This window comes from Fusarium fujikuroi, chromosome FFUJ_chr05 (genome assembly GCF_900079805.1).
Source record: "Fusarium fujikuroi IMI 58289 draft genome, chromosome FFUJ_chr05".
Taxonomy (NCBI): Eukaryota; Fungi; Ascomycota; class Sordariomycetes; order Hypocreales; family Nectriaceae; genus Fusarium; species Fusarium fujikuroi.
The window spans coordinates 2,817,664-2,840,332 of NC_036626.1; the positions used below are offsets into that span (position 1 = coordinate 2,817,664).

The following is a 22,669-nucleotide window of genomic DNA, read 5'->3' on the forward strand; positions in this document are numbered from 1 at the left end:
ATATGTGATAGCTGCCCATAAAACCCAAATCCTGATTACCCACAAAAGCAACATGCGTAGGCACGTCAAGATGCCATGATAGCGGGCCCTAACCCTTCCCGTATTCCCATCTATAAATATGTTGTTATAACACTGCTGGATATCCCAAACCGGTCCTGCAACGAAACCTAGTCGATGACTGGCGATGTGCTCGTAGCGGCGCCGCGCTCCAAGCTTGTAGTGTGCTTTGCACTGATGGAGCCGTAAATTTAACGAAATTCGGTAGCGGCAAAGCATCCCCGGTCGGGGACATGCTTCAGCTCCAGTTGCTGGAACCTGTTGCCAATTAGTATGCAGGAATTGATGCGTGATTGATATTGGTACTGGGAACAAACTTTTCGCTTTTAGAGTGGAAGTAAATACCGCTTACTTCACCCTTGACCTGGTTGAAGCAAATGTAGTAAAACCCCTCGAAGCTGGCACCCGTTATCGTGCGAACTCGATGATCTGGAACTAAAAAGTGCTCTTTCCAGCGCATAAAGATGGTTTCTCGTTGGGCAGCATCTCGAATGGTGACAGGCCCCTTGCGAGCCTGTTTTTGGAAAGGACGAAAGGCTGTAAACTTGGCCCAATGACTCAAGTCAACCTTGCTATTTGCACCCCAGTTCTCGTGTTGTGTGTAGAAACTGTACTTGGAGCCGATGATTTCGCCCTCGAAATATGTCGTGAGGGTGGGATGGTCTTCAGTTAGACCTTGAAAATAGAGTTAGTGTTATTGTCGATCTTGATTGCACTCTGACCACCAACCTTGGATACGCAGATAGCCACAGAGAAAAGACTCTCGCATGTCAACATGCTTAATTTCGACCTGCACATCGTAGACCTGCCTCTCTGACTGTTGCGTGCCATGAAATTTGCTGCCCGGACGTAGGTAAGATGAAGGAGCCGAAGGGATAGTCTTTTGATTGTCAGATCATTGCATGTACAGTGCGATCGACGTTTTAACTCACCCTCATACATGAAAAGTCAGAGCCCATGGACGGAGACCAAAGCTCATCTTCTTGCGCATCGACATCAACCCAATCTGACTCTCCATTCGGCGACCCTCTCCGCCTGGATGATCCTCGAGCGATTGATTCGGTTTCAGATGCTCGCTGCGTGCTATTTGAAGGCTCTCGGCTCAACTGACTGCCGATTTCGGCCTCTCTTCCCTTTATTTCGGACGCTGGGCCGCTAGGCATTGGAGTCGTGGCAGCCGTAGTAGCAGTTTGAGGACGAGGAGACATGGTGGAAGACCTTGAGGACGATTCGTCAGATGGACGCCCATCGTACATGATGGCATCGTCGCTCGGGCCTTCGGGCGCAGCCGGCGCGTCGACGGCAAGGGGCGAGCCGACATCAACAGAAAGATTGGAGTCGGGCAGATCAGCATCATGGACTTGATTATCGTCGCGTGACTGCCAGATAGGACGTGGCTGATGTTGAACATCGTCAGGACATGTCGAGAAACTGTAGGACCGAGGCGAAGCGGCTTCGACCGGCGGATTTGATGATGGTGTTGGCATTGTTGTGACGTGTGATGGGAGATGATGCAATTAGACGGCGAAAATGTCGAAGCGCGATATACAGAAGTTCATAAACAAGACAAGAAGAGTCGTGGGTATCACATCGACCAGTAGATCATGTATGTATGTTGCGAGGATTTGACTGACGTCGAGCGCTGTTGGAGGCCAGAGGGGAGAACAAGCAAGTTAGTGCTAATCACCAAAACGGGTGGCGATCTCGGGGACTAGCGACTTTGGTAGAGTTGAACGGGGGCGCCTGAAAGCCCTTTAGAAAACAAACAACGTGCCCATCACAAAAGTTGAGGGAGAGAGTGGTGTAATAATACAGGTGATGGAAGAAACCAGGTTAAAGCATGGATGCCAGATCGCATATGGGTATGGGCCGATGATCACTGATGGATGGCAAGAAAAGGGTCAAAGTCGGTCGGTGATGCTGCTGGGTTGTCTTCCATTTTCATATCGACGGACGAGGGGCTTGATTTGCTGCCATCCGGGGTTTCTGTACCTAGCGGATTTGTTGGTGGGCCATCCACTCCACTCGGCAAGACGGGGAGTCTTCCAAGTCTCCCTAGCTCATGATTTTACTGTAGGCAATGTAAGTAATACTGTACATGATCAAGCGTGGCAGATGCCGTGTAACTTGGGGTATGCAACTCCTCAACCAACATGATGGCCTCACTACATCGGAGTAATGAAGAGAAGAATATCTACCTACTAGGTATGGAAACATCCGACAAACAGGCCTTACCGACTCATATCTATAAGTTTTACTCAGGTACCAAAAACAGCCTTCTTCCCTGCCTCAGTACCTACAGAAGGAAAGACAAGCGTGCTAAAATGGCGAAAAAGCCTAAGAAGATCAAGTAGATTAATTGTCCGTATTCCCATTGTCTGTCACTCGACTTTGCCTGAAACTCTCCATTCAAAGTCTTTATGGAAAGCTTTGCCTACTTCCCCGGGTGACATGTAACTTGAGAAGATGCAGATCGAGGTGTCCTCTCCACTATGATTCCTTTTCATCGTCGGCTGAGATGCTGAGGCTTGACCAGGGTCTACTTTGGTCTAGGTCTAGGTCTAGGTCTACCTAGGTCCTGTCCCAGTTCCATCTTAGCGGGCCATTGTGAACCTTAACAAGACCTTTCATCCACTGTTAGTTATAACAAAGGGAAATTTCACAATTGAGTTTTTACCTCGAAGTGGCGATGAGGACCCTCCCTTAAGACTCGAGCCGGCGCCTCTCTCAGATACAGAATCAGATGCTTCCTCATGCAAATGAACAAGAATTGGGCTGCTTCCATGCACGTACCCAGGCGCTATCGGGCAGCCCCAGCATCCCCCCACCACGTTGCCGCTTGCATTTCATATGGGGTGATGGGCCTCTAACTTAAGGAGACATGATGCATGCACACGCCAACCCCGAGACAGACCGTTTTGCTTTGTTTTGCTTTGCTGGCATGATCTGAAATCACCATATGGTGTACCACGCTGGTAATTACCATCTCTGTCTCGCATCATCGTTTCCTTCACGGGTCTACCCGTCGCCTATTCATTAGCTTTTGCAGTATTGGAGCCTCCGCCACCTGCATCATCTCTTCTAAATCACTCCTGTTTGCTATTACTCCGGGAAGTGGCATCTTGTTATTGATTGCTTTGCAAGTGCAGAGAGCTCTTCCAGACCGCTCACTCAACCTCACATGTGAGCCTGCCCAGGAAGTCTGGTCCAAGCGTGTGCTACTCAGGTCTTGATTAGGATTGCATATTGCAGGCTGAAAAATAGAGCATATAGCATGATCCGACTCGTGTTATCAGGTACGATTGGTAGTTAGCAAATGACTCCATTCCTCATCATGCCACATCCCCCAGGGCATTATCTCAATATTTCCTGCATGTGGGAACTCCCAAGGTTTCCCTAGCTCTATGATCGAAGAAAGTTCGGTAAAGTATCTAGTGATTTCCCACCAACCCGACAATAGTGCCCAAAATCCTTTTCTATGGGATCGCTTCTTTGGTGATATTGTTCTTTCATTCGTGATATGTAAACATGGCTTGTTTCTGGTAGTCTTTCACGCCTTTCTTTCACAGCCCGGGTATCGTTCTTAGCTACATCCGAATCATCACCTCTATTATCAAGATTTGCATCCTCGACTTTTCGATCCCATAACACCGTATCCCATTATTTTTAGTCGGGCCCGTCCTTAAATCGGCTTGATCTTGAAGTGCAGAGCGATCAAGCTGAAAACTAGAGCCTTGAGATCCTGAACAAGGTAGTAGAACACTCGCAGACCTTCTGGGTCAGCAGACTCTGTGACATCCACCAGGGATCCAATTTTGGCAGTCTACTGTGCTGTCAGTAGTGTTCCGAAATATGCTGCCTCATTGACCGACCTCGAACGCGATATGATCGTTACCAATTCGAATCTCCAATTCCTGGCGTCCGTCTTTGTTCTTCTGAGGCCATTTCGAATCATCTTCTCTACGTTGGGTTAGCGATGTTCAGGCAAGGCCACTGGATGTTCGATTCGCCGTACTTGGTGATCTCGCTCGTCTTGATGATGCGCTTGATTTCGTCGACAACTACTGAGCTGACACACACTATGACTTATCAGATGCTGATTCCGCGGGGTTAGTCGCATTCCTTACTCTCTTTTCGGATCAAACTATCGTTTCGGTAGTTGGAGTTGTTGGCATATCGGGCTACCGCGCTGCGGCCATCGCCGACGACTCGAAAATCGAATTCTGAGCGCGCAACACGTTAGGATAACTTTAGAACAGTAAATAGACGCCGCACAACTATTCGTACCAAGGAATTCGTGACCGAAACGACCCATATGGCCAGAGCTGTTTGACGAAACGTCATTAGCATCGTTTCGCGACAACCAATTAGACGGGGAAGCGAGAAGAAGTCGCGATGATAGACTTACTAGTATCGCAAGTAGAACGGCTCGTTTGAGGACGTCATTTTTTCTGCTATGGGAAGGCGGCTGGGAAGGCGGCTGGGAAGGCGGCAAGACTGGCTGGTGGTATTACTCAAGTCAAGATTTATCAACTATCACACTTGAGATCGCAAGGCTGAGAAAGAATCGCGGGACCTTGTGGTAGAAGATGTGTGCACGGACCATATTCGGCGGGGCAGAACAGCTTTACGACAGCGACACCTCCATCAGGTAGGTGTAAGACCTTCACCGTCGGCAGCCAACTAAGGCTCGCCGCTTTGGAAGTACACTAGCTGTCAACCCAAGACTCAGCTATCAATGAGGCAATATAACTACACCGGGTCTAAGAGTGGCCTCCTTATGTTTGTCTGAGTCATAAATCATCTTTCAAAAGCACCTGATGGTTTCTTTTTTTAGAAGTAACCCTCTCAATCTGCAGTTAAGGATAAAGAAATCATCATTGCATGGGTAGCCTCAAAGTACAAAACTACCCCTTGTTAAATCACGTGATAGTGTCCCTCACATCAAGTCGCTTAGTGCCACCTGTTCGACATCGCTGGCAGGACAGATCTTCTTGAAGTTGATGCCGTCCAGAGCTGGTCCAAAATACCACAGGGGATTCTGGTAAAAGCCGATAGCGATTGCGCGCCAGATACCACTCAGCGAATGGCCAAGGCGGATTCTGGTACTCAACCTGACAATTAAAGCTCTAAAGCAGCTTGAACCCCTGAGCTGAGCCTCCCCACCGCCGAAGTCGATACCACCACCTTTACCTCCAATCCACCTCCAAACGTCCCCCTAAGAGCCACGTCCCATCTACGACAAACACTCCCACCAACTTTCTCGGCCAGCAACTGGCGACACCCTTCAAGATGTCTGGCTTTCTTGAGAATGCGTACAGTCTGGTTCACCAGGACAATGCGGCCGACGTCCCCACCGTTTCCGATCTGCGCATGCAGCTGGAGAAGGGTACCGATGAGACCAAGGTCGAGACTATGAAGCGCATCTTGACCATCATGCTCAATGGCGATCCTATGCCCAGTCTTCTAATGCACATTATCCGTTTCGTCATGCCTTCAAAGTACAAGCCTCTCAAGAAGCTACTTTACTTCTACTACGAAATCTGCCCCAAGCTTGACAGCAGCGGCAAGCTCAAGCAAGAGATGATTCTAGTTTGGTACGGCTACACCCTTAGTACTACTACTACTTATACGCCATGACATTTGATCGCTGCGATGGGCTTTTGCTGACATCACTCTCGTAGTAACGGTATCCGAAACGATCTTCAACATCCCAACGAATACATCCGAGGAAACACCCTACGCTTCCTTTGCAAATTGAGGGAAGCTGAGCTCATTGAGCCTCTCCTCTCTTCAGCACGATCTTGCCTCGAACACCGACATGCCTATGTCCGAAAAAACGCCGTTTTTGCCATCGCCTCTATTTTCTTGCACTCACCCTCCCTGATTCCAGATGCCTCCGAACTTATTTCGACTTTTCTCGAGGGAGAGAGTGACGGTGTTTGCCGAAGGAATGGTTTTGCCGCTCTCGTTAGCATTGACCACGATGCTGCCCTTGTTTATCTGAGTTCCGTTTTTGAAGGCATTCCCAATGCAGAGGAGCTTCTTCAGCTTGTCGAACTCGAGTTTATTCGCAAGGATGCGGTTCAGAACTCCCAGAACAAGGTTTGTCTGATAGTCACTCACAGCGGAGGCTGAATAGCCACTGACTGTTTGATAGGCACGTTATCTGCGATTGATCTTCGACCTGCTAGAAGCTGGCGCTTCAACTGTCGTATACGAAGCTGCCTCATCTCTTACTGCTCTAACCAACAACCCTGTCGCAGTGAAGGCTGCCGCCGCGAAGTTCATTGAGCTGAGCATCAAGGAAGCCGATAACAATGTCAAGCTGATTGTTCTTGACCGAGTCGATCAATTGCGCAAGAAGAACGAGGGTGTCCTTGATGACCTGACCATGGAGATTCTCCGAGTTCTGTCCAGTACCGATATCGACGTCCGACGAAAGGCTCTTGGTCTTGCTCTTGAGATGGTATCCAGCAAGAATGTCGAAGAGGTTGTCCTCTTACTCAAGAAGGAACTCTCCAAAACAGTCGACCAAGAATACGAGAAGAACACTGAGTACCGATCTCTCCTTATCCACTCTATTCACCAATGCGCAATCAAGTTTTCCGAGGTCGCAGCGAGCGTCGTGGAGCTGCTTATGGATTTTATTGCCGACTTCAACAACGCTTCCGCTGTCGATGTTATCAACTTTGTCAAGGAAGTTGTTGAGAAGTTCCCCAATCTGCGTACTACCATCATTGAGCGGCTTGTCTCCACCCTGGGTGAGGTCCGAGCTGGCAAAGTGTACCGTGGCATCATGTGGATCATTGGTGAGTACTCTCTTGAAGAGAAAGACATCCGAGAGGCTTGGAAGAGGATACGAGCTAGTCTCGGCGAGATGCCCATTCTCGCATCGGAGCAACGTCTATTGGATTCTCATGACACCGAGGAGCAGACCGACGATCACATCAACGGAGCATCGAAGCCGGCCGCGCCATCTGGCTCACGCAAGGTCCTGGCTGATGGCACATATGCTACCGAGACTGCTCTTACCAGCCAGTCTTCAGCAGCTGCCAAGTTAGAGGCCGTCAAGACTGCTCAGAAGCCTCCTCTCCGCCAACTCATTCTTGATGGAGACTACTATCTGGCCACTGTTCTGTCATCTACTCTCGTCAAGCTTGTGATGCGACATCATGAGATTTCCTCGGATCAGGCTCGAACTAACGCCCTCCGAGCTGAGGCCATGCTGATTATGATTTCTATCATTCGAGTTGGACAATCTCAATTTGTCAAAGCCCCCATTGATGAGGACTCTGTGGACCGAATCATGTCATGTGTACGATCATTGGCTGAGTTTGAGCAGAAGAAGGAGCTTGAGACCGTTTGGTTGGATGATACCCGCAAGGCCTTCCGAGCCATGGTCCAGGTGGAGGAGAAGAAGCGAGCCGCCAAGGAGGCTTTCGAGAAGGCTAAGACTGCTGTGCAGGTTGACGACGTTGTTCAAATTCGACAACTAGCCAAGAAGAACACCACTGAAGGCCTCGATGAGATCGAGGTGGATCTGGAGAGGGCAACTGGTGGTGAGGGCACCGCTGAAGACCTGTCTTCCAAGCTTAGCCGTGTGGTTCAGTTGACCGGATTCTCAGACCCCGTGTATGCTGAGGCATATGTCAAAGTTCACCAGTTCGACATTGTTCTCGATGTCCTTCTTGTCAACCAGACAACAGAGACACTTCAAAACCTCTCAGTCGAGTTCGCCACGCTTGGTGACCTAAAGGTTGTCGAGCGACCTACTACGCAGAACCTGGGCCCTCATGACTTCCACAACGTGCAATGCACAATCAAGGTCTCATCAACAGACACTGGTGTCATCTTTGGTAACGTCGTGTATGACGGTGCCCACTCTACTGACACTAATGTCGTTATTCTCAACGACCTACACGTCGATATCATGGACTACATCCAGCCCGCCACTTGCACGGAGACCCAATTCCGCACTATGTGGACTGAATTCGAGTGGGAGAACAAGGTCAACATTAACTCCAAGGCCAAGTCGCTACGTGACTTCCTCGACCAGCTTATGGCCTGCACAAATATGAACTGCCTAACACCAGAGGCCAGCCTCAAGGGCGACTGTCAATTCCTGAGTGCCAATCTTTACGCCAGGAGTGTGTTTGGTAAGTGATTCTAGTCCCTGGTAATGATTGGGTTGTGCTAACAATGGACTTAGGCGAGGATGCTCTCGCTAACCTGAGCATTGAGAAGGAGGGCGAGGATGGACCCATCACTGGTTTCGTCAGAATAAGAAGTCGATCACAAGGCTTGGCACTGAGCTTGGGCTCTTTGAAGGGACTAAACAAGATCGGGTCCACAGCTTAGGTCGGCTGATATACGTAGAAACACCTTGATCTAATTATACGTGAAGGGTTATCTCAGCATTGCAAGATTCATGACGATGGTTAGGGGGTCAGGGTCGGAGCATGTTAATGGGTGTTTTCCCACCAAAAGGTTGTGCGATGGGTCCCTGGTAGAGTTCAATGTAAGCAGGTTTAGGTAGACGTTGATTACAAAGGCACATGGTTTCATGCAGGGTCACAGTCAGAGGCAGTGGCTATCACGAAGTGTGGTTGAATAGCCAGGCTTTCTCATTCAGAACAGGGAAAAGTGATATTAGCGAGGGGCTTGCCGAACTTATGTTGGGTGCCCTGTCGGGTGCCTGGTTGGGCTCATACGCACATGTATAGTAAGAACAACGGCTGTTAATAGTATCCAAAATCAATCTCGACACGAAGGGACATGAGAGGAATATAAGTGATGGGGAAATCATCGCTAGACCAGCAGCATCCACCAACTCCAAAAGACACAGATGTGGTAAAAGCAGGATAAAAACGATATAGGGTATTGTCCAAAAATGGCCGACCGTAGCGGATCAATAGAAGGCATAGTTGCCATTGAGATAAGTTGACGATGAGAGTGAAGGATTTGGCCAAGACAAAAGTTCAGAGACCATGTTGCTTCTGTCTGGCGCTGGGATGATATGATAGCGGTAGGGTAGAGCAGGGCAGGGCAGGGCAGGGCAGGGCACGATCAAATGTCAAAGACAAGGGCATTGACGACATGGCCAGTTTGCCAGTTTTGTGCCGTAAGAGACAGATTGTCCTTAAGAATCTTGCCCATGTATGCTATCCTGATCTTCTTGGTCGACGCAAGCTGGGTGTCGTTAGCATTCTGTTTGCTCCCGTCGCCAGAGAATAGGCAAGGTACTTACGCCAGCCTCGAGAGCAATCTTTTTGGCTACACTACGAACAGTATCCGACTCATATATGGCGACATTGATATCTTGGCCGTTCTCACTGAGCCTGGCTCGTAGTTTGACTGTCTCTTGGGCATCGTCCACCTCTTTGCCCTTTTCTTGTTTCTTGCCCTCCATCTCTTCGTCGCTCAGTTCTTCATCCGCTGCTGTATCGTCGCCAGCATTTGAGAGATTGCTCTTTGCGCCGTCTTCTCGATCCTCCTGCACATTCAGCGGATCACAAACAACCCATTCCGGCAATTGATAGTAGTTTCCTAGAGAGTCGTAGACGCCATTGGAGAGGTTGCCAGTTGGTAGAGAGATCTCAGCAGCGGACAGAATCATCTGAGCCGTCGCAAGGCCATTGGATCCGTCGTCTTGCGCGTCCTGGCCTTCTGGATCCCACAAGACAGCTAGCGCCGCATGAATAGTCTGCCATATCTCGGGCCTGCCGGTGACTCTTGTGTCAAAGAAGGCAGCTCGTTCCTTTACCAATTCGCTCTTGGTCCATGTGCGATCGCGTGAGGTCCACTCGTGTCGTCGTAAAGGCTTATCGATATGCTGATCCAGGGGACGATTGCTGCGACGGTGCTGGCGACGTCTTTCGGCGGGGATTTGCGGTTGAGCAGCTTCTGGGAGTGCCAGCGGGGGAGGATTGATAGCGCGGGACGAAGCGTTGGGTGCGCCACCTGGGTAGGGAGAGTTGGGACCCGAAGAACGAGAGAGGCAGCAGCCCTAGAAGTGGAATGTTAGAGGTGATGACATGGTTATGTTGCAAGCAGAGAAGAGCCGGACCATGTTTGCTACAAGGGGTGAGCGACGATCGCCGTTGACCTGTGGATTGAAGGTCTTGTTAAGGAATGAGGATCCCAACTTTAGTGACTAGCCATCGCTGGCCAAAGTAAGGTCGCAGATCTATCAGATGAGATCAGACCAGACCAGATAGGACAGCCAGTGCAGTGTAGTACAGTGCAGCGTATTGGACGGGTGTAGAAGATGTCGCAGTTGAATGATTGACTGACTGACTGAACGAAAGAGGAGCAGGAGATGGACGCTGAGGAGATGGACGCACGAAAGAGGCGCAGAGAGAAGACGAAGGATGTACTAAGTATTATGTATGAGAATAATGGATGTTTATGTGTATGCGTATGCGTATGATGTGAATGGTTATAGACGGGAGCCGAGTTTTGTTGGCTGGGGTCGCCGAACCTATCGCCTCTTCCTTTTGGGGGCTTTCCCACCAAAAGTCACGGCCTGGCCAGACCCGACCAAGCTAGAGCAGACCAGGGGGAGGAGGCGTAGAAGCGGGACAAACTTGGAGCTTAAAAAAAGGAACCAGACTAAGACAACGAAGAAGAAATGTCGCTGTTGTTGGCTAATCTTTATTTGGTTCAGGGTGATCCAGTTGAATCTCGGTCGAGTAAAAGAGGGGTGAGAGGTGAAATGCTGTATTCAATTGCTTGTTCTATCTGGTTCAGTCAATGACTTGCTGATCATTGATTGATTGATTGCATGGCCCGGCCTGGCAGGGATCAATTCACAGGGAGATACATATAGACTAGATGCTGGTCAAGGTGACGAAAGATTAAGCTCAAGTCGTCAGTCAAAGAACCGGGGGAGACGCGGCCTTTTATGTAGTATGATGCACACGATGTGCTGGAGAGCTTGGTACGTGCCTCTACGGCTTCCGCCAAGAAACTCGAGGGACTCGTAATCACAGGATAAGGTAGGTAATTCATCAGTAGCTCAGTGTAGATTACTGGAGGTAGGGTACCTAACTAGGTATCACCAAGTTGAGTCTCGTTGGTAGGCGGGGTTTTGTATGAGCAGACCAGGCAGGGGTTCCCAGAGATTGATCATTAACTAACTAACTATACTAATAACGACCTTGTCTTATAGATCTCGTGCTTCTCAGATGCAACACCATGGCCATGTCCAGGAATGCCCTTGTTTACTGTGCAACACCGCCATCTACCTAATCTTGACTACCTGTCTACTCACAGATAACTAACTCCCTTAGTTAGTGGGTAGGACTCAATGTCCAAGACCAGACCCTGCCTATTTTTGCAGGAGGAATCTTCAGCAGGTTTTCTATACCTAGTGTAGGTAGGTACTCACTCACCTTGACATTCACCGAAGCAGGGGCCAATCAGCATGTGGCTTTTACTTGACAGGCACCCACTAACTCAGTTTCAGTGCTTGACCGTGGGCTCCAACTCTTCAAGCTCGACATGTTTGCTTTACACCAGACAGAGATGAATAATCCGTGTTCTTTTCACTCTTCTCAGACAACGGCTCTTGATTTCATTCAATAATACATGTTTCCCACCTTTCGTTTTCTTTGTCTCACTTTCTTACCATCAACGCAGCATTGCACCGTCTCTGAGCCAAAAACAAACAAACCATCCTCTCTAGTAAACACTGCACAATCAACAATGGCTGCGATGCTAAAGGCCACAGAACGCCATTTCTACTTCCACGGCAAAGAAGTACGTACTCACCCAATCTCATGTCGGTTATAGCTATGACTAATCCAACCTGCAGGGCTATGAAGTAGAGCGCAATAATTGTCACTGGTGTCAGATTCGCGCTTTTCCGACTCACTCAACACTCCCAGTGACAGTTGTTAACGTACAAGACGATGAGGTACTCCCTGATGACTTTAGATTCATAAACAACGTCGTCCTTGGTAAAGGAGTTGAGCAAGCTGGTGATAGCTTCCGCAGCGGCTGCTCCTGCGCCAAGGACTCAGAGTGCCAATATACAAGTTGTCACTGTCTCGCCGACTTAGGAGACGACGATTCTAGCGATGAAGAGGAGTTCGATGCTTTCGGTGACAAGATGGAGAGAACCACGCCAAAGCCTCGGCGGATAGCATATGCTTACCACTCCCACGGTGCAAAGGCCGGTCTTTTGCGCTCCAAGTTCCATAACTCAAAGATGCCTATCTACGAGTGTCACCAGAGCTGCTCCTGTAGTATAGACTGCCCAAATCGCGTCGTCGAGCGCGGCAGAACGATTCCCTTGGAGATATTCCGCACCCCAGACCGCGGATGGGGTGAGTGTCATTCTCATCTTTGACTAGTAAACAATTCACTGACCAAAACAATAGGAGTGAGATCTCCCGTGTCAATTAAGAAAGGCCAGTTCGTCGACCGGTATCTCGGTGAGATCATCACATCCAATGAAGCCGATCGACGGCGCTCACAGTCTGCTATCTCTCAGCGTAAGGATGTTTACCTCTTCGCTCTCGACAAATTCACAGACCCCGAGTCATTCGACCATCGGCTAAAGGGCCCATCTCTTGAGGTAGACGGGGAATTCATGTCTGGCCCGACGCGATTCGTCAACCATTCTTGCGACCCCAACATGCGAATCTTTGCGCGCGTGGGTGATCATGCTGACAAGCATATTCACGATCTTGCCTTGTTCGCAATCAAGGACATACCTGAGGGTGAGGAGCTTACATTTGATTATGTCGATGGGGTTTCACACGAGGGAGAGGAATCGGGTGGCGACATCGATCATATGACTCGTTGTCTATGTGGAAGCAAGAAGTGCAGGAAGTTCTTGTGGTGATAAATTTTGAACGGCCAAATGAACTTCTTACAAGGGAGGAAGGTATCTGGACGCAACTTGGACGTTAAGTTCATCAACTCCAATCTCTTTCGAAGTGACTCGCCTGCACTTGAGCCTACTCAAACATGAAAATAAACATGTCACATTTTACGCCAGTTTCTATAACTGGCTGTCTCCTTGTTCTTTGAAACATGGGAGTGACCTAGGGGCTGACCAGACTTGGGTCCTTTGTGAACATATCCGCATTCTTTGTTCCCCGTCGTTCTTTGAGAAGAGCTCGGAACAATGCTTTGCAGGCTTTCGTTCGCATTGGGTGTTGAATTAACAGTTACAAGGTACAGTGAACGTTGGGAAATGGAGTTCATATGAGTTTTTCCATCCATTCCCGAGGTTTCGCGACTCTGTCGCTTCATTTCCCCCTATTGTTGATGATATTGTCAAATACTTTTCTGTATTCAATTATGGGGAACTCAAATAATTTACCAGGTCCTATCCCTGTTATCTCTTCATCTCCATCGTCTACTTATGTTAACTCTGATCCCGTCTCATCGGATGCCCCAAATGACCACCACGATGGGTCTCAGCAACCGGAGAATGGGAGTAATATCATCGAACCTCCAGCCGACCCTCAGGGACCGCCTCTATCGCCTCGTGGCTGTATCTCAGGCATCCTGGAAGCCCTCCGTGACAGATCTGAGCCTGTTAAAGAGAAGAAAGCCACCAAAGGCTGGCTTGGTGCAGAAGTTTGCGTCAAGTACCTACTCCGTGTATGCGAAAACACTCCATACAACGGCTCGGGTGGTATTCAAACTAGGCAAGTCTCTCGCTCTCTCCGCCGCTCACGACTCATGCGTCGAGGCTTGATTCGTCGTCAATTTGACAGAGGGAGAGGAAATCCGTCCGTCAACTGGTGCAACAAAGAGCAGTGCGACTACGAATTCATCATCTTCACAAACCCCATTCTCTACCTCGGGAACCGCCCGAAAAGTTCTCAAGGATTGCACGCCGATATATACTTTCACGACTTTGCTAATGCCATGGTCATGAAGCTCTTTGCCCCTGAGGACAGCAAGGCCAAGAGGCGTAAGGCCCTAGAGATATTGTCTTTCGTAGATTCTCCCCCTGTCCGAGTTGCATTCTCTCACTTCATGGAGTGGTACAACTTGCTGGGCTTCAGACTCTCTGATCGCCAATTCAGTCGAGCTCTGGCTGCGGTTCAGCCAGTGTTCCAGGGTCTCATGTTTGGGGTCAGGACAGCAGCGAGGGTTGATGCCATTCACGAATACATCCTCCCTGAAACCGAAGACATGAAGCAATGGGCTCCTAGCCAGCTCATCCTACGCTTTCTCGTCTGGTGCGAAATATGGCGACAGCAAAAGACATCCCGCTCAGAATCGTGGAAGCTCGGTTCCAGTAGAACGGCGACCGACTTTCTTACTGCCATGCTTCTCAACTACAAGATGATGTGGCGAGAAGGCTGTTTGCAAACAAGCACCACCGAAACGAACTTGGTTTGGGATCGAGTTTGGGATGATTGGCTACGCAAATACTCCCTACAGAGAATAGACGAGGTTGTCAATGGCGAGTTCTTTTATCCCCGAGATCAGCTAGACATGTCGGAGGAAGAGGTTTATCGAGAAGTGGGATATCTTGGAGGTATTGGTCAGAGCGATGATGTTTATAGGCCTGTCAGGTATTTTTTAGGATATGCAGAGGATAGACTGATGCATTTATGAGATGTTGGGTTCAAGAGGAGACCATCTAATAGGAACAAAGGGTAGATAGATGAATTTGGATATTTTGTCCTTCCTTTATCAACGCTATTATTTGTCACTTGCAAGTCTCATACGCATTGGCTCAGGGTAAGACTTGAGCTTCAAACAACCCTTCTCTCCTCTTATTCGACCTCTGTTCAGGGCCAGCCTGACCATGCTGTTCGTAAATCCCAAGCTGCGAAATCCCAAGCTGCAAGATGGTAAGGGCAACTTTCGGGGTGCTGGAAATGTGTACCCTATGAATCGGATAGCCGAGTTGGGGAATTCATTTGCTCTCAGCTATTGGGAGGCCTAGTTTTTCCCTCTGGCTAAGAAGCCATGCCTCAGCCGCTGCTTCGTCTGCCTCCTCATGATCAAGTTGCCATTCAAGCAGGCCTTCAATTGCCCTGGCGAGGAATGTCCCTCCCTGCTTGACCCCAAGAGCCTTTTTCATTGCGTTTCCATCCAAAATTGGCCTCAACGACGAAACCGAATCCAGCCTTTGTTTCTGGGTAAATGAGAGCAGGGCTTCGTGTCTCTGTAAAACCTTATCGATTTCCTCCTGACTCGGGTCTTGAGATTCCGGTTGTGGCCTCAAGTATACTATCTCTCCAAGAGCCGAGAAAAGAACCTGTAGGCCCCAGAAAAGCCCCCATTTTCGGATCCTCATCCCAATCGTGCCCCGGGATGGAATAGAGCTGACAACCAGTTCTGTGGTGGATCGAATAGATTCTAAGTTCCCTAGCGACGATTCGATAAGCTTGTAAAGTTGCCTGGTGCCCTTCAGGGCATTTGTAGCTTCGTCAACGGCAAGCCTATGATCCTTGGTATTTAGCCCTGCTAACGGAGCATAAACGACCATCGCCCAAAACATGTCTTGCTGTTTCTCAGATTCCATCAAAGACCAAAATTCTCGTGCTGGATCCTGCGCTAACATCGTGATAGCGTTGATTGCCCGAGACCAAGTGGGTGGCCATGGCCTGTCGGGTTCCTGGGGGAGGAGATGACGAAGGGGCTCATGCAGAGGAGAGCGCAACGACAGGAAGACAGTTCCATAAAGATTGGCCTCATGAATTAAGGAAAAAGATAGCTCGGGATTCCGGTTCTTCATCATTTTAAAGACTTCGATCCCTACTCTCTCTCGGCTGACCTTCTCGTCTAGAGCAACGTGAATTTCGTGCTCTTTGATGCAGCTCAGAGCCTCAGGATCAAGAGTGAAACCGAGTTTGCTGCCTATGCGAATGAGACGTAGCACACGCAAAGGATCGTCGAGAAAGGTCTGCCTCGGCTCGAGTGGTGTCCGCATTATGCCAGCATACAGGTCGTCCAGGCCACTGCGAGTAAAGTCGGCAACCTTTCGATTTTGCAGGTCAAAGAACAATGCATTGGCAGTTGCATCACGTCTGAAAGCATCTTCCTCGGCGGTGCCAAACTCCATTTCTGGAGTACGACAATTATCGTCGTAGACCTCCTTGCGCAAGTTGACAAGATCCAGGTCTAAGCCGAAGATTCTTCCAACAGCAGTCTCTAGTTTTTTTGACTTGTCGAGGTTCTTCTTGGTTGAATGAAAGCCATTGAACTGTGTAAACTCGATTCCCAAGTCTAAGGCTCGCTGCCGGTAGGAGGATTCATTCTGCTTGAGGAACTCTGTCAGAAGACTGCCAAATTGCACACCAGTCATGGTACTGAGAGCGATATCTAAGTCACAACAGGGGATCCCCAGAAGTCGATCTCTCACCCAGCCACCAGTTATCCATATCTCCAGTTCTTGAGCCACCAACTGTTGTCGACACCCAAGCAGAAGATCGCGGAGCAATTCTTCAGCTGGCAATAAATCTATCGTTGTTGCTTGGCTGGGAGCCAGTTTTGACGAAGACATTGCAAGATTTCTGTTTGTCGCTATGCGCCTGGTACCCAGACCGTCTTACTTTGTTCCATCTGTATACAGCCTTTTGCCGGAAGGTTCCATGGAAGCTGTTTAGAGGTGATGGCATGGAGTTGGGTAGATGAGTCAGAGTTACAAGGGTCGTCTCTCGCAGCCTAAGTTAGTCAGTTCTCAAGCAATTGTTACAAAAATAAACCTCCTCACTCTCTACAGTTCGTCTAACAATTCAGAAGCAAAAAGTCAATTAGTAGATACAAATGGCAAAAAACATACAACAGCGGGGATTCGCTGGTCGTCACCGACCCAACTACTAATCCGCCGGTTAGTGGCTTGACTATGGGAGAGCAGACGGGATCCCGTATTTTCCACTACCTATGGTCGTATGTACCAGTTACAGTAACAAATTGGCTTATAACCGCGGGGTTACAGCATGGATAGTACGAGATCATCATGGACTACATGCCCATTCTCGTCCACTCGATGGTCTATGTATATATGGCCAGTGTCTCCTTGAGCTTCGCTCTTGTTGGTCAAACTCCCGTTCATGTTGATACCCAATCTGTGTCTTTATGCTGCAACCGACACGGTTACAACCTTAAGGCGTTGGTATTGAAGTGAAGAGTGAAGCGCTTGTTCGAGGATGTCCCCCCATTGAAACTCAAAGCGGCTTGCCTCGACATGCAAGGGCCGTTTGCTCAGTTGCTGCATAGTAACCGGGCCGTCTTGAGCTTAATCATGCCGGGAAGAGGCATGTAACTACCGGTCCGGACTATGGCGACAGATACTCGGTTGCAGAACTTCCGTTTCGGAGAAGAAAAGAGGAAATGCATGCTGATTTCTCCTTGTAAATGACATTTCACACAAAGTGATGGCGTCCGTGAGTTCACACATCGTGGGGGGATAACCAGTATATCAGCCAATAATAAAGGTTGAAAGGTAGCGTCCTAGTGGAGGATGTTGATCTGTAAGGCGGGGTTGCAGTGTGTGCTTGCCAGGCAGCCAGGTTATCACAAGGTGGTCAGAAAGGGTCCACGTCTTGATATATCCAGAAGCTTCACAATGTAATTGTGGCAATGGAAATATGGCGCCTGAAAGATGAAGCTGTTGCCGAGAAGAACTGAGCCATGAACTTGCGTGGAGCCGGTAATTGTCTGGGCCGTGTATGGAGCCTGGACCCTTGTATTCTCCATAACGAACGTTAGGGTGCAGGGCCGAATGAGGCTGAAAGTGTTGCAAGCAAAGGGGCATTCAATGCAGATGAATGAATGTCGAATACGGCGCAAAAGAGGAGTATTTGTTCTGTTACATTTTGCTGCAAGGAGCTTTTGTTACCTGGCCTGTCTGATTCTCTGCTATAACGGACTGAGCGGTCAGTTGTGAATGCCTGAGCAGCAAGACGAAGATCTAGAGGGGTCCGATTCGTATGATTGGCGGATTCTAGTATTGCATTATATCCAAGAAAGGAAATTAGCCAAGTGCTGTATCGCGTGAAATGGAAGACGCGGGGAAACGCTACTTTACCCAAAGGGGTTTTATGCGCAGGCGCCGTGTTCTAACGTTAGACAGCTTCTGCAGCAGCAGTCCAAGAGACGCGTCTTCAGCTACGTGTTCCTGTATCCGTCCGTAACACGAGACACAATCTGATTCCAAGGTGAACAAGAGATGCTGTACAGAGAGGAGATGCGGGGAAAGCGGAAAGTGGCCGAAAGGGTGCAACACAGAAACGCATACTGAGAAAAAGAAAGTAGAAGAAACGCATGTCTCGCCGTGTCTGGTGGTGTGACAATGAAAGCAGTATTGGAGACGGGGCGAGGTTCATCGAGTTGAGATGTGCAACAGATGCAGATGCAAGATGCACGAGACGCTGGAGGTGGTGCCACTAAAATCGGGGAGAGGGTCAACTGCAACTCAGCAATAGGTCCAGCCAAAGGAGAAAACAGGAGATTTCACACAAGAGCCGGCATTATCATTAGGGGACAATCAATGGATGATGGATCTCAGTATTGGAAAAATGACCAGGCCACTCAACCCCCAAGAAAGGCCATGGTGAGGTCATGGTGGTGAGACTAGAGGGTATGCCCCCACTGTTGGCCGTGGATAGGTGCCGTTCTTTGGTGGGAGCTTTACCTTGGTCGAATGTTTTTCAGTGGAATTAAAAGATTGGATCTGGGGCAGATGCCAGAAAATGACAGTGACAGTGACGACGAAAATGTGAGACCCGACTCCAGCCGATAATGGCTTCATTGTGAAGTTGTCGTGAATGCTTTCCATATTCTAGCAATCCTATGCGTTTGCCTGCTCATGCTCAGTAGGCCTCAATCTTGTCGGTCAAGGAATCAACAAGACATCAATTCTCTTTGCAGAGGCACAAGCCAGTGAAATAGAACAAGACCAAAAAACCCCCAACCAATACAATCCTTCCCGACCCCGCCATAATTCAAGCTCATCCCGCATCGTGCCACACGCTAACACTAAACGCCCACTCCCGCTCCATCCACAGCTTTCCCCACTTCACCATCAGAGCGTGTGTGTGTGCTAGTTAGTACCTTTACGCTTTTGGGCATTTTCTACAGCGGGATCATCCCCTAAGGTCCCCCTTCTGTGGAGGCAAGTTTAGTCGGGCTTCCAGGCACCTGATCGCTGTTCGGCTTCTGTGCCGCTCCTCTCCATCTCTGCCACTCTGCTCTGGGGCGGCGCACTCACACCCCCGCCCCACTGCCTCCACTGCCCTGTCTGTGTCTGAACTTCAAGGGTCGATTCTCTCTGGCTATCGCCCATCGCCGGCATCCCCAGGGCGTCTTGTCGTTCGATCATGACCCCAGTTCGTCAAGGGACATACACATTGTCCAAGTCCGGGGTTCTAGTTAGCCGGAGATGCACTACACTTGACGTAGCAACACATAGAATACCTACCTAGGTACCTAGACTAAGGCAGCTGGCACATTTCTCACTTGAAACAATTATCAGGAGAGACAACTTATAATAACTCTCCTCCGCTCTATTCTCCCCCCAACGGTTTTCCCGTTTCCTCCCATCATTAGACTAGTTCAAGCACGGATTACTACTACCGAGTTACATCCAACTTACCTTGCCTTACCTGCCAACCCTTGCCGAGTCCTAAACAGAGACAAACCTTCACACAACCAACCTTCTTCTCCTTCTCCTCCTCTTCCTCCTTCACAATGATGCGTGTTCCTCGACAATCCTTTTCCACTGCCGCCCGTATCCATCCCAACATTGTTCCTCACCTTCGTCCCCAGAAGAGAATGTCCTTTGGAAAGCTGTAAGTGTCATATACTACTTAGTGTCACACGACAACACTGGATGCTGACCATCAATTACAGGGTCAAGCCCGTCGCGGCTGTTGTGGCTATTGGGTACGGAGCAAAGCTATCACTCGAGATGGCCCAAAGGCGACGCATCGCTCAGATGGAAGCCATGGAGCGCGAGAATGCAGCATACCGAGAGCGAAATGAGGCTCTCATGAATATGTACGGCGATCGATCAAGTCTCGACGAACTCGAAAAGGCCGTTCAATATTACGAGAAACGATAAATGAATCCATCCAAGGACGAAACAAAGAAAAACAGGAAAATCAAAACACCAAAGTGTCGGGCTTTACTACAAACAACACACTTCTCTCATTTTGTTTGCTTGAAGCGACGACGGCGACACCTCCCCCGGGGATGTGTCGGAGTTTACTGGTTCGGCTTTCACGACCAACTAAAGCCTTGGAATACTGCATTGGACCGGCGTTTAAAGGAATACCATTTTGCTGCTTGGGATTATTGTTCGAAAGGAAAATTCACCTGGTTGGCTTTCATCAGGATCCAACATTTATCTCACGACCTAGCGACAGATTTGCCGTATGAAAGACTACACTGCACTGCAATACACTACTTGGGTATAGAAATATCCCATTTTACAGGTCACAACCATTCTCTCATCCACACACCTTGTCTTATTGTTCTTCCTCGATCACCTGTTTTGTCTGTTGTTCGCCTAGTCCCACATGCTCATGCCTTGAATTTTCACATTCAACTCGACCCAAAACGTCATGAGCCTCGCTGGATCACAGGCCGAGGTTTCCCGGCGGCTAATGAGCCCCGACTCAACACCCCCGAAGGCCCCGCTCCCGACGACTTAGCCGGTCACTGGCCCGAAGAACCCTATCAGCTCAGAGGAACACTTCCGAGGACTTGTCTCTGACGACGCCCATTCGCGGTGATTGATGTCCATTACGTCCTCGTTTGTCCCGGTAGTCATCTTCCGCGATTCCATGCGACGTTGATACGATAAGACTTTTTCGTCCGGGCAAGGTTGTCCAATTTTAAGCCGAGAAATACCTCAGTTCAATGAATGAGAGAATTGGTTTATTGCCGCCGAGGTGGTTGAATAAATCTGAGAGGAGAGAGTGTCAGGGATGGGCCTAAAGACTTTGGGAATGAACAAACAATAGCCAAGCAATAAACAACATGTAAACTGAAAATCAAGCAGACAGCAAACTACCTAGTCAAATGTGAGGTTTGAGTTTAAAAATAAATAAGGCACGCCAATCATATCCCTTACCGGCTCGCCAATCTACCTGTTTATGCGAGGTCCCGATGTTGTTCAATCATAAGATATACTTCGACCAACTCACATCCCGAACCACTGGATATGAAGCTCTGCAGTGGCAACTAGAGCAATGCTAATTGAACTCTTTCGCGGGATATGTCATCAGGTCACGTTCCTGAACAGTCTCATTTCACTTGCTCACTAGCGACCGGTCACGCTGCATCTGCATGCACCCTTCACAATGGTTCCAAATATCATCACCCATGGCATCATCATATCATTATATCATCATATCATCATATCATCATTGGGGTATTCTTCGTCCAGAATATTTCTCGAATAGCTATAACTTTCTTTCTGAAAAAGCTCATCCTCTTCTCTCGTTGTGAAGGTTGTCTTCCTAGGCAATGCCCGGACCAGCCCACTCCTTGCGTTTGAGTTTACGGCCGGCCTGAAGCTCTTGGAGCTTGGTCGCGAAGCCGCGAGAAACATGGCCAACGAACTTGGGACGATCACGAAGGTCCTCCATGGTCTCAATCCAAGCTTTGTAGCTGACCCCCTCGCAGAAGTAGGTGATCATCCGGTCGCCAATCTCAACCTGGGTGCCGTGCTGCATGTCAAGAGCTTCGTAGCCGTCGGCAAAGTCGCGCATGAGTAATTTCTGCGTTCCTTGGTCGGCCTCGGTACGGTAGAGGGCGCGGTGCCCATTGCCGATGAGGACGTCAATGCAGCGGGCAATAAATTCACCCATACTGGGGCTGATGAAGCGGTCGCAAAGCTTATAGACTTCGACATAGTCTCGCATAGGAGTCTTGATAGGTGCTGCCTCGGGATTCTGGGCGGGACGGGGATGCGCATGTGGGACAATAGAGGAGTGACTGTAGGCGACCCCAATGTAGAGACCTAGGTATCGCGGCTCGATGTCTTCGTCATTGAATTCAACGCCTCCCTTCTTGGCCTCGGCAAAGCGACCGTTGAGGCAGCTTTCGAAGTACTCCGAGTTCTTGGTCAGGACGTTCTTGGCGACTTGGAAAATTTCGCCTTTCACCTTGAGCTCGACTAGCTGCTCATCATTCCTGTGCATGCATATAGGTCAGCGACTCTTGTTCCCCAGCGCAAGATTTGAATCGCCTCTGAGCTTGAGGCGAAAGAGAAGCGCATACTTAAGAAGCCAGGAGGTGCGAAAGTCCGTAAGAATGCCAGCAGACTGCTCGTCGGCAGGGTCCTCCTTCGGACCAACACGGGTACGGGGTTTCTTTCGCGGAGGTGCCATGGCGATATCAGAAGGGGTGGTTTTGCTTAATTGTGGTGCGTGAGGATCAAAAGGGAATCCAGTCGAGTGCGCTTTCACTTTGCAAGTGATGCAGAGAAGGCGAAGAGAGCAGAATCCTGTCGTAAAGCAAGGTGTAGTTTGATGTTGCTAGCCATCGCTCGCAGCGATGCTCAAGTTAACTAGAGTTGAAATAATGTAAGTATTCATCAAAAGTATCTGCATTCATTTCCAAAATACCTTGGTCGCCAAATGAGTTCGCGATGATGAGTTGTGGTTGCTAGGTCAGGTTG

The 22,669-nt window shown here is 49.2% G+C and overlaps 9 protein-coding genes and 1 non-coding gene; 4 read left to right on the forward strand and 6 right to left on the reverse strand.

Annotated features, from left to right (window-relative positions):
- Window positions 1-248: 248 nt before the first annotated feature.
- On the reverse strand, window positions 249-1,544 carry FFUJ_07616 (probable VID24-required for vacuolar import and degradation of Fbp1p; the record flags this gene model as incomplete). XM_023577888.1 has 4 exons in its annotated part: window positions 249-315; window positions 375-732; window positions 787-937; window positions 990-1,544. The coding sequence occupies 4 exons, from the start codon at window positions 1,542-1,544 to the stop codon at window positions 249-251; spliced, it is 1,131 nt and encodes a 376-aa protein (XP_023430880.1).
- A 2,195-nt stretch (window positions 1,545-3,739) lies between these two features.
- FFUJ_07617 (probable mago nashi protein) lies at window positions 3,740-4,503 on the reverse strand (the record flags this gene model as incomplete). XM_023577889.1 has 6 exons in its annotated part: window positions 3,740-3,880; window positions 3,930-4,017; window positions 4,073-4,136; window positions 4,185-4,280; window positions 4,345-4,382; window positions 4,466-4,503. The coding sequence occupies 6 exons, from the start codon at window positions 4,501-4,503 to the stop codon at window positions 3,740-3,742; spliced, it is 465 nt and encodes a 154-aa protein (XP_023430881.1).
- Window positions 4,504-5,349: 846 nt separating this feature from the next.
- Window positions 5,350-8,418, forward strand: FFUJ_07618 (probable coatomer complex beta chain; the record flags this gene model as incomplete). XM_023577890.1 has 4 exons in its annotated part: window positions 5,350-5,654; window positions 5,742-6,162; window positions 6,218-8,216; window positions 8,270-8,418. The coding sequence occupies 4 exons, from the start codon at window positions 5,350-5,352 to the stop codon at window positions 8,416-8,418; spliced, it is 2,874 nt and encodes a 957-aa protein (XP_023430882.1).
- Window positions 8,419-9,126: 708 nt separating this feature from the next.
- On the reverse strand, window positions 9,127-10,129 carry FFUJ_07619 (uncharacterized protein; the record flags this gene model as incomplete). XM_023577891.1 has 3 exons in its annotated part: window positions 9,127-9,249; window positions 9,308-10,066; window positions 10,127-10,129. 3 exons carry the CDS (start codon window positions 10,127-10,129, stop codon window positions 9,127-9,129), a joined length of 885 nt encoding a protein of 294 aa, XP_023431487.1.
- A 1,637-nt stretch (window positions 10,130-11,766) lies between these two features.
- FFUJ_07620 (probable histone H3 methyltransferase DIM-5) lies at window positions 11,767-12,910 on the forward strand (the record flags this gene model as incomplete). XM_023577892.1 has 3 exons in its annotated part: window positions 11,767-11,820; window positions 11,876-12,389; window positions 12,444-12,910. 3 exons carry the CDS (start codon window positions 11,767-11,769, stop codon window positions 12,908-12,910), a joined length of 1,035 nt encoding a protein of 344 aa, XP_023430883.1.
- Window positions 12,911-13,371: 461 nt separating this feature from the next.
- On the forward strand, window positions 13,372-14,646 carry FFUJ_07621 (uncharacterized protein; the record flags this gene model as incomplete). Its single annotated transcript, XM_023577893.1, has 1 exon — window positions 13,372-14,646. The coding sequence occupies one exon, from the start codon at window positions 13,372-13,374 to the stop codon at window positions 14,644-14,646; it is 1,275 nt and encodes a 424-aa protein (XP_023430884.1).
- Window positions 14,647-14,950: 304 nt separating this feature from the next.
- FFUJ_07622 (related to tRNA nucleotidyltransferase) lies at window positions 14,951-16,345 on the reverse strand (the record flags this gene model as incomplete). The annotated part of the gene is made up of 1 exon (XM_023577896.1): window positions 14,951-16,345. The coding sequence occupies one exon, from the start codon at window positions 16,343-16,345 to the stop codon at window positions 14,951-14,953; it is 1,395 nt and encodes a 464-aa protein (XP_023430885.1).
- Window positions 16,346-16,815: 470 nt separating this feature from the next.
- FFUJ_scaffold07.rrna2 lies at window positions 16,816-16,931 on the reverse strand. Its single transcript, XR_002792842.1, has one exon. It is a non-coding gene; the product is annotated as a ribosomal RNA (ribosomal RNA).
- Window positions 16,932-19,731: 2,800 nt separating this feature from the next.
- Window positions 19,732-20,104, forward strand: FFUJ_07623 (uncharacterized protein; the record flags this gene model as incomplete). XM_023577897.1 has 2 exons in its annotated part: window positions 19,732-19,832; window positions 19,894-20,104. 2 exons carry the CDS (start codon window positions 19,732-19,734, stop codon window positions 20,102-20,104), a joined length of 312 nt encoding a protein of 103 aa, XP_023430886.1.
- A 1,402-nt stretch (window positions 20,105-21,506) lies between these two features.
- FFUJ_07624 (uncharacterized protein) lies at window positions 21,507-22,379 on the reverse strand (the record flags this gene model as incomplete). XM_023577898.1 has 2 exons in its annotated part: window positions 21,507-22,182; window positions 22,270-22,379. 2 exons carry the CDS (start codon window positions 22,377-22,379, stop codon window positions 21,507-21,509), a joined length of 786 nt encoding a protein of 261 aa, XP_023430887.1.
- Between the last annotated feature and the right edge of the window lie 290 nt (window positions 22,380-22,669).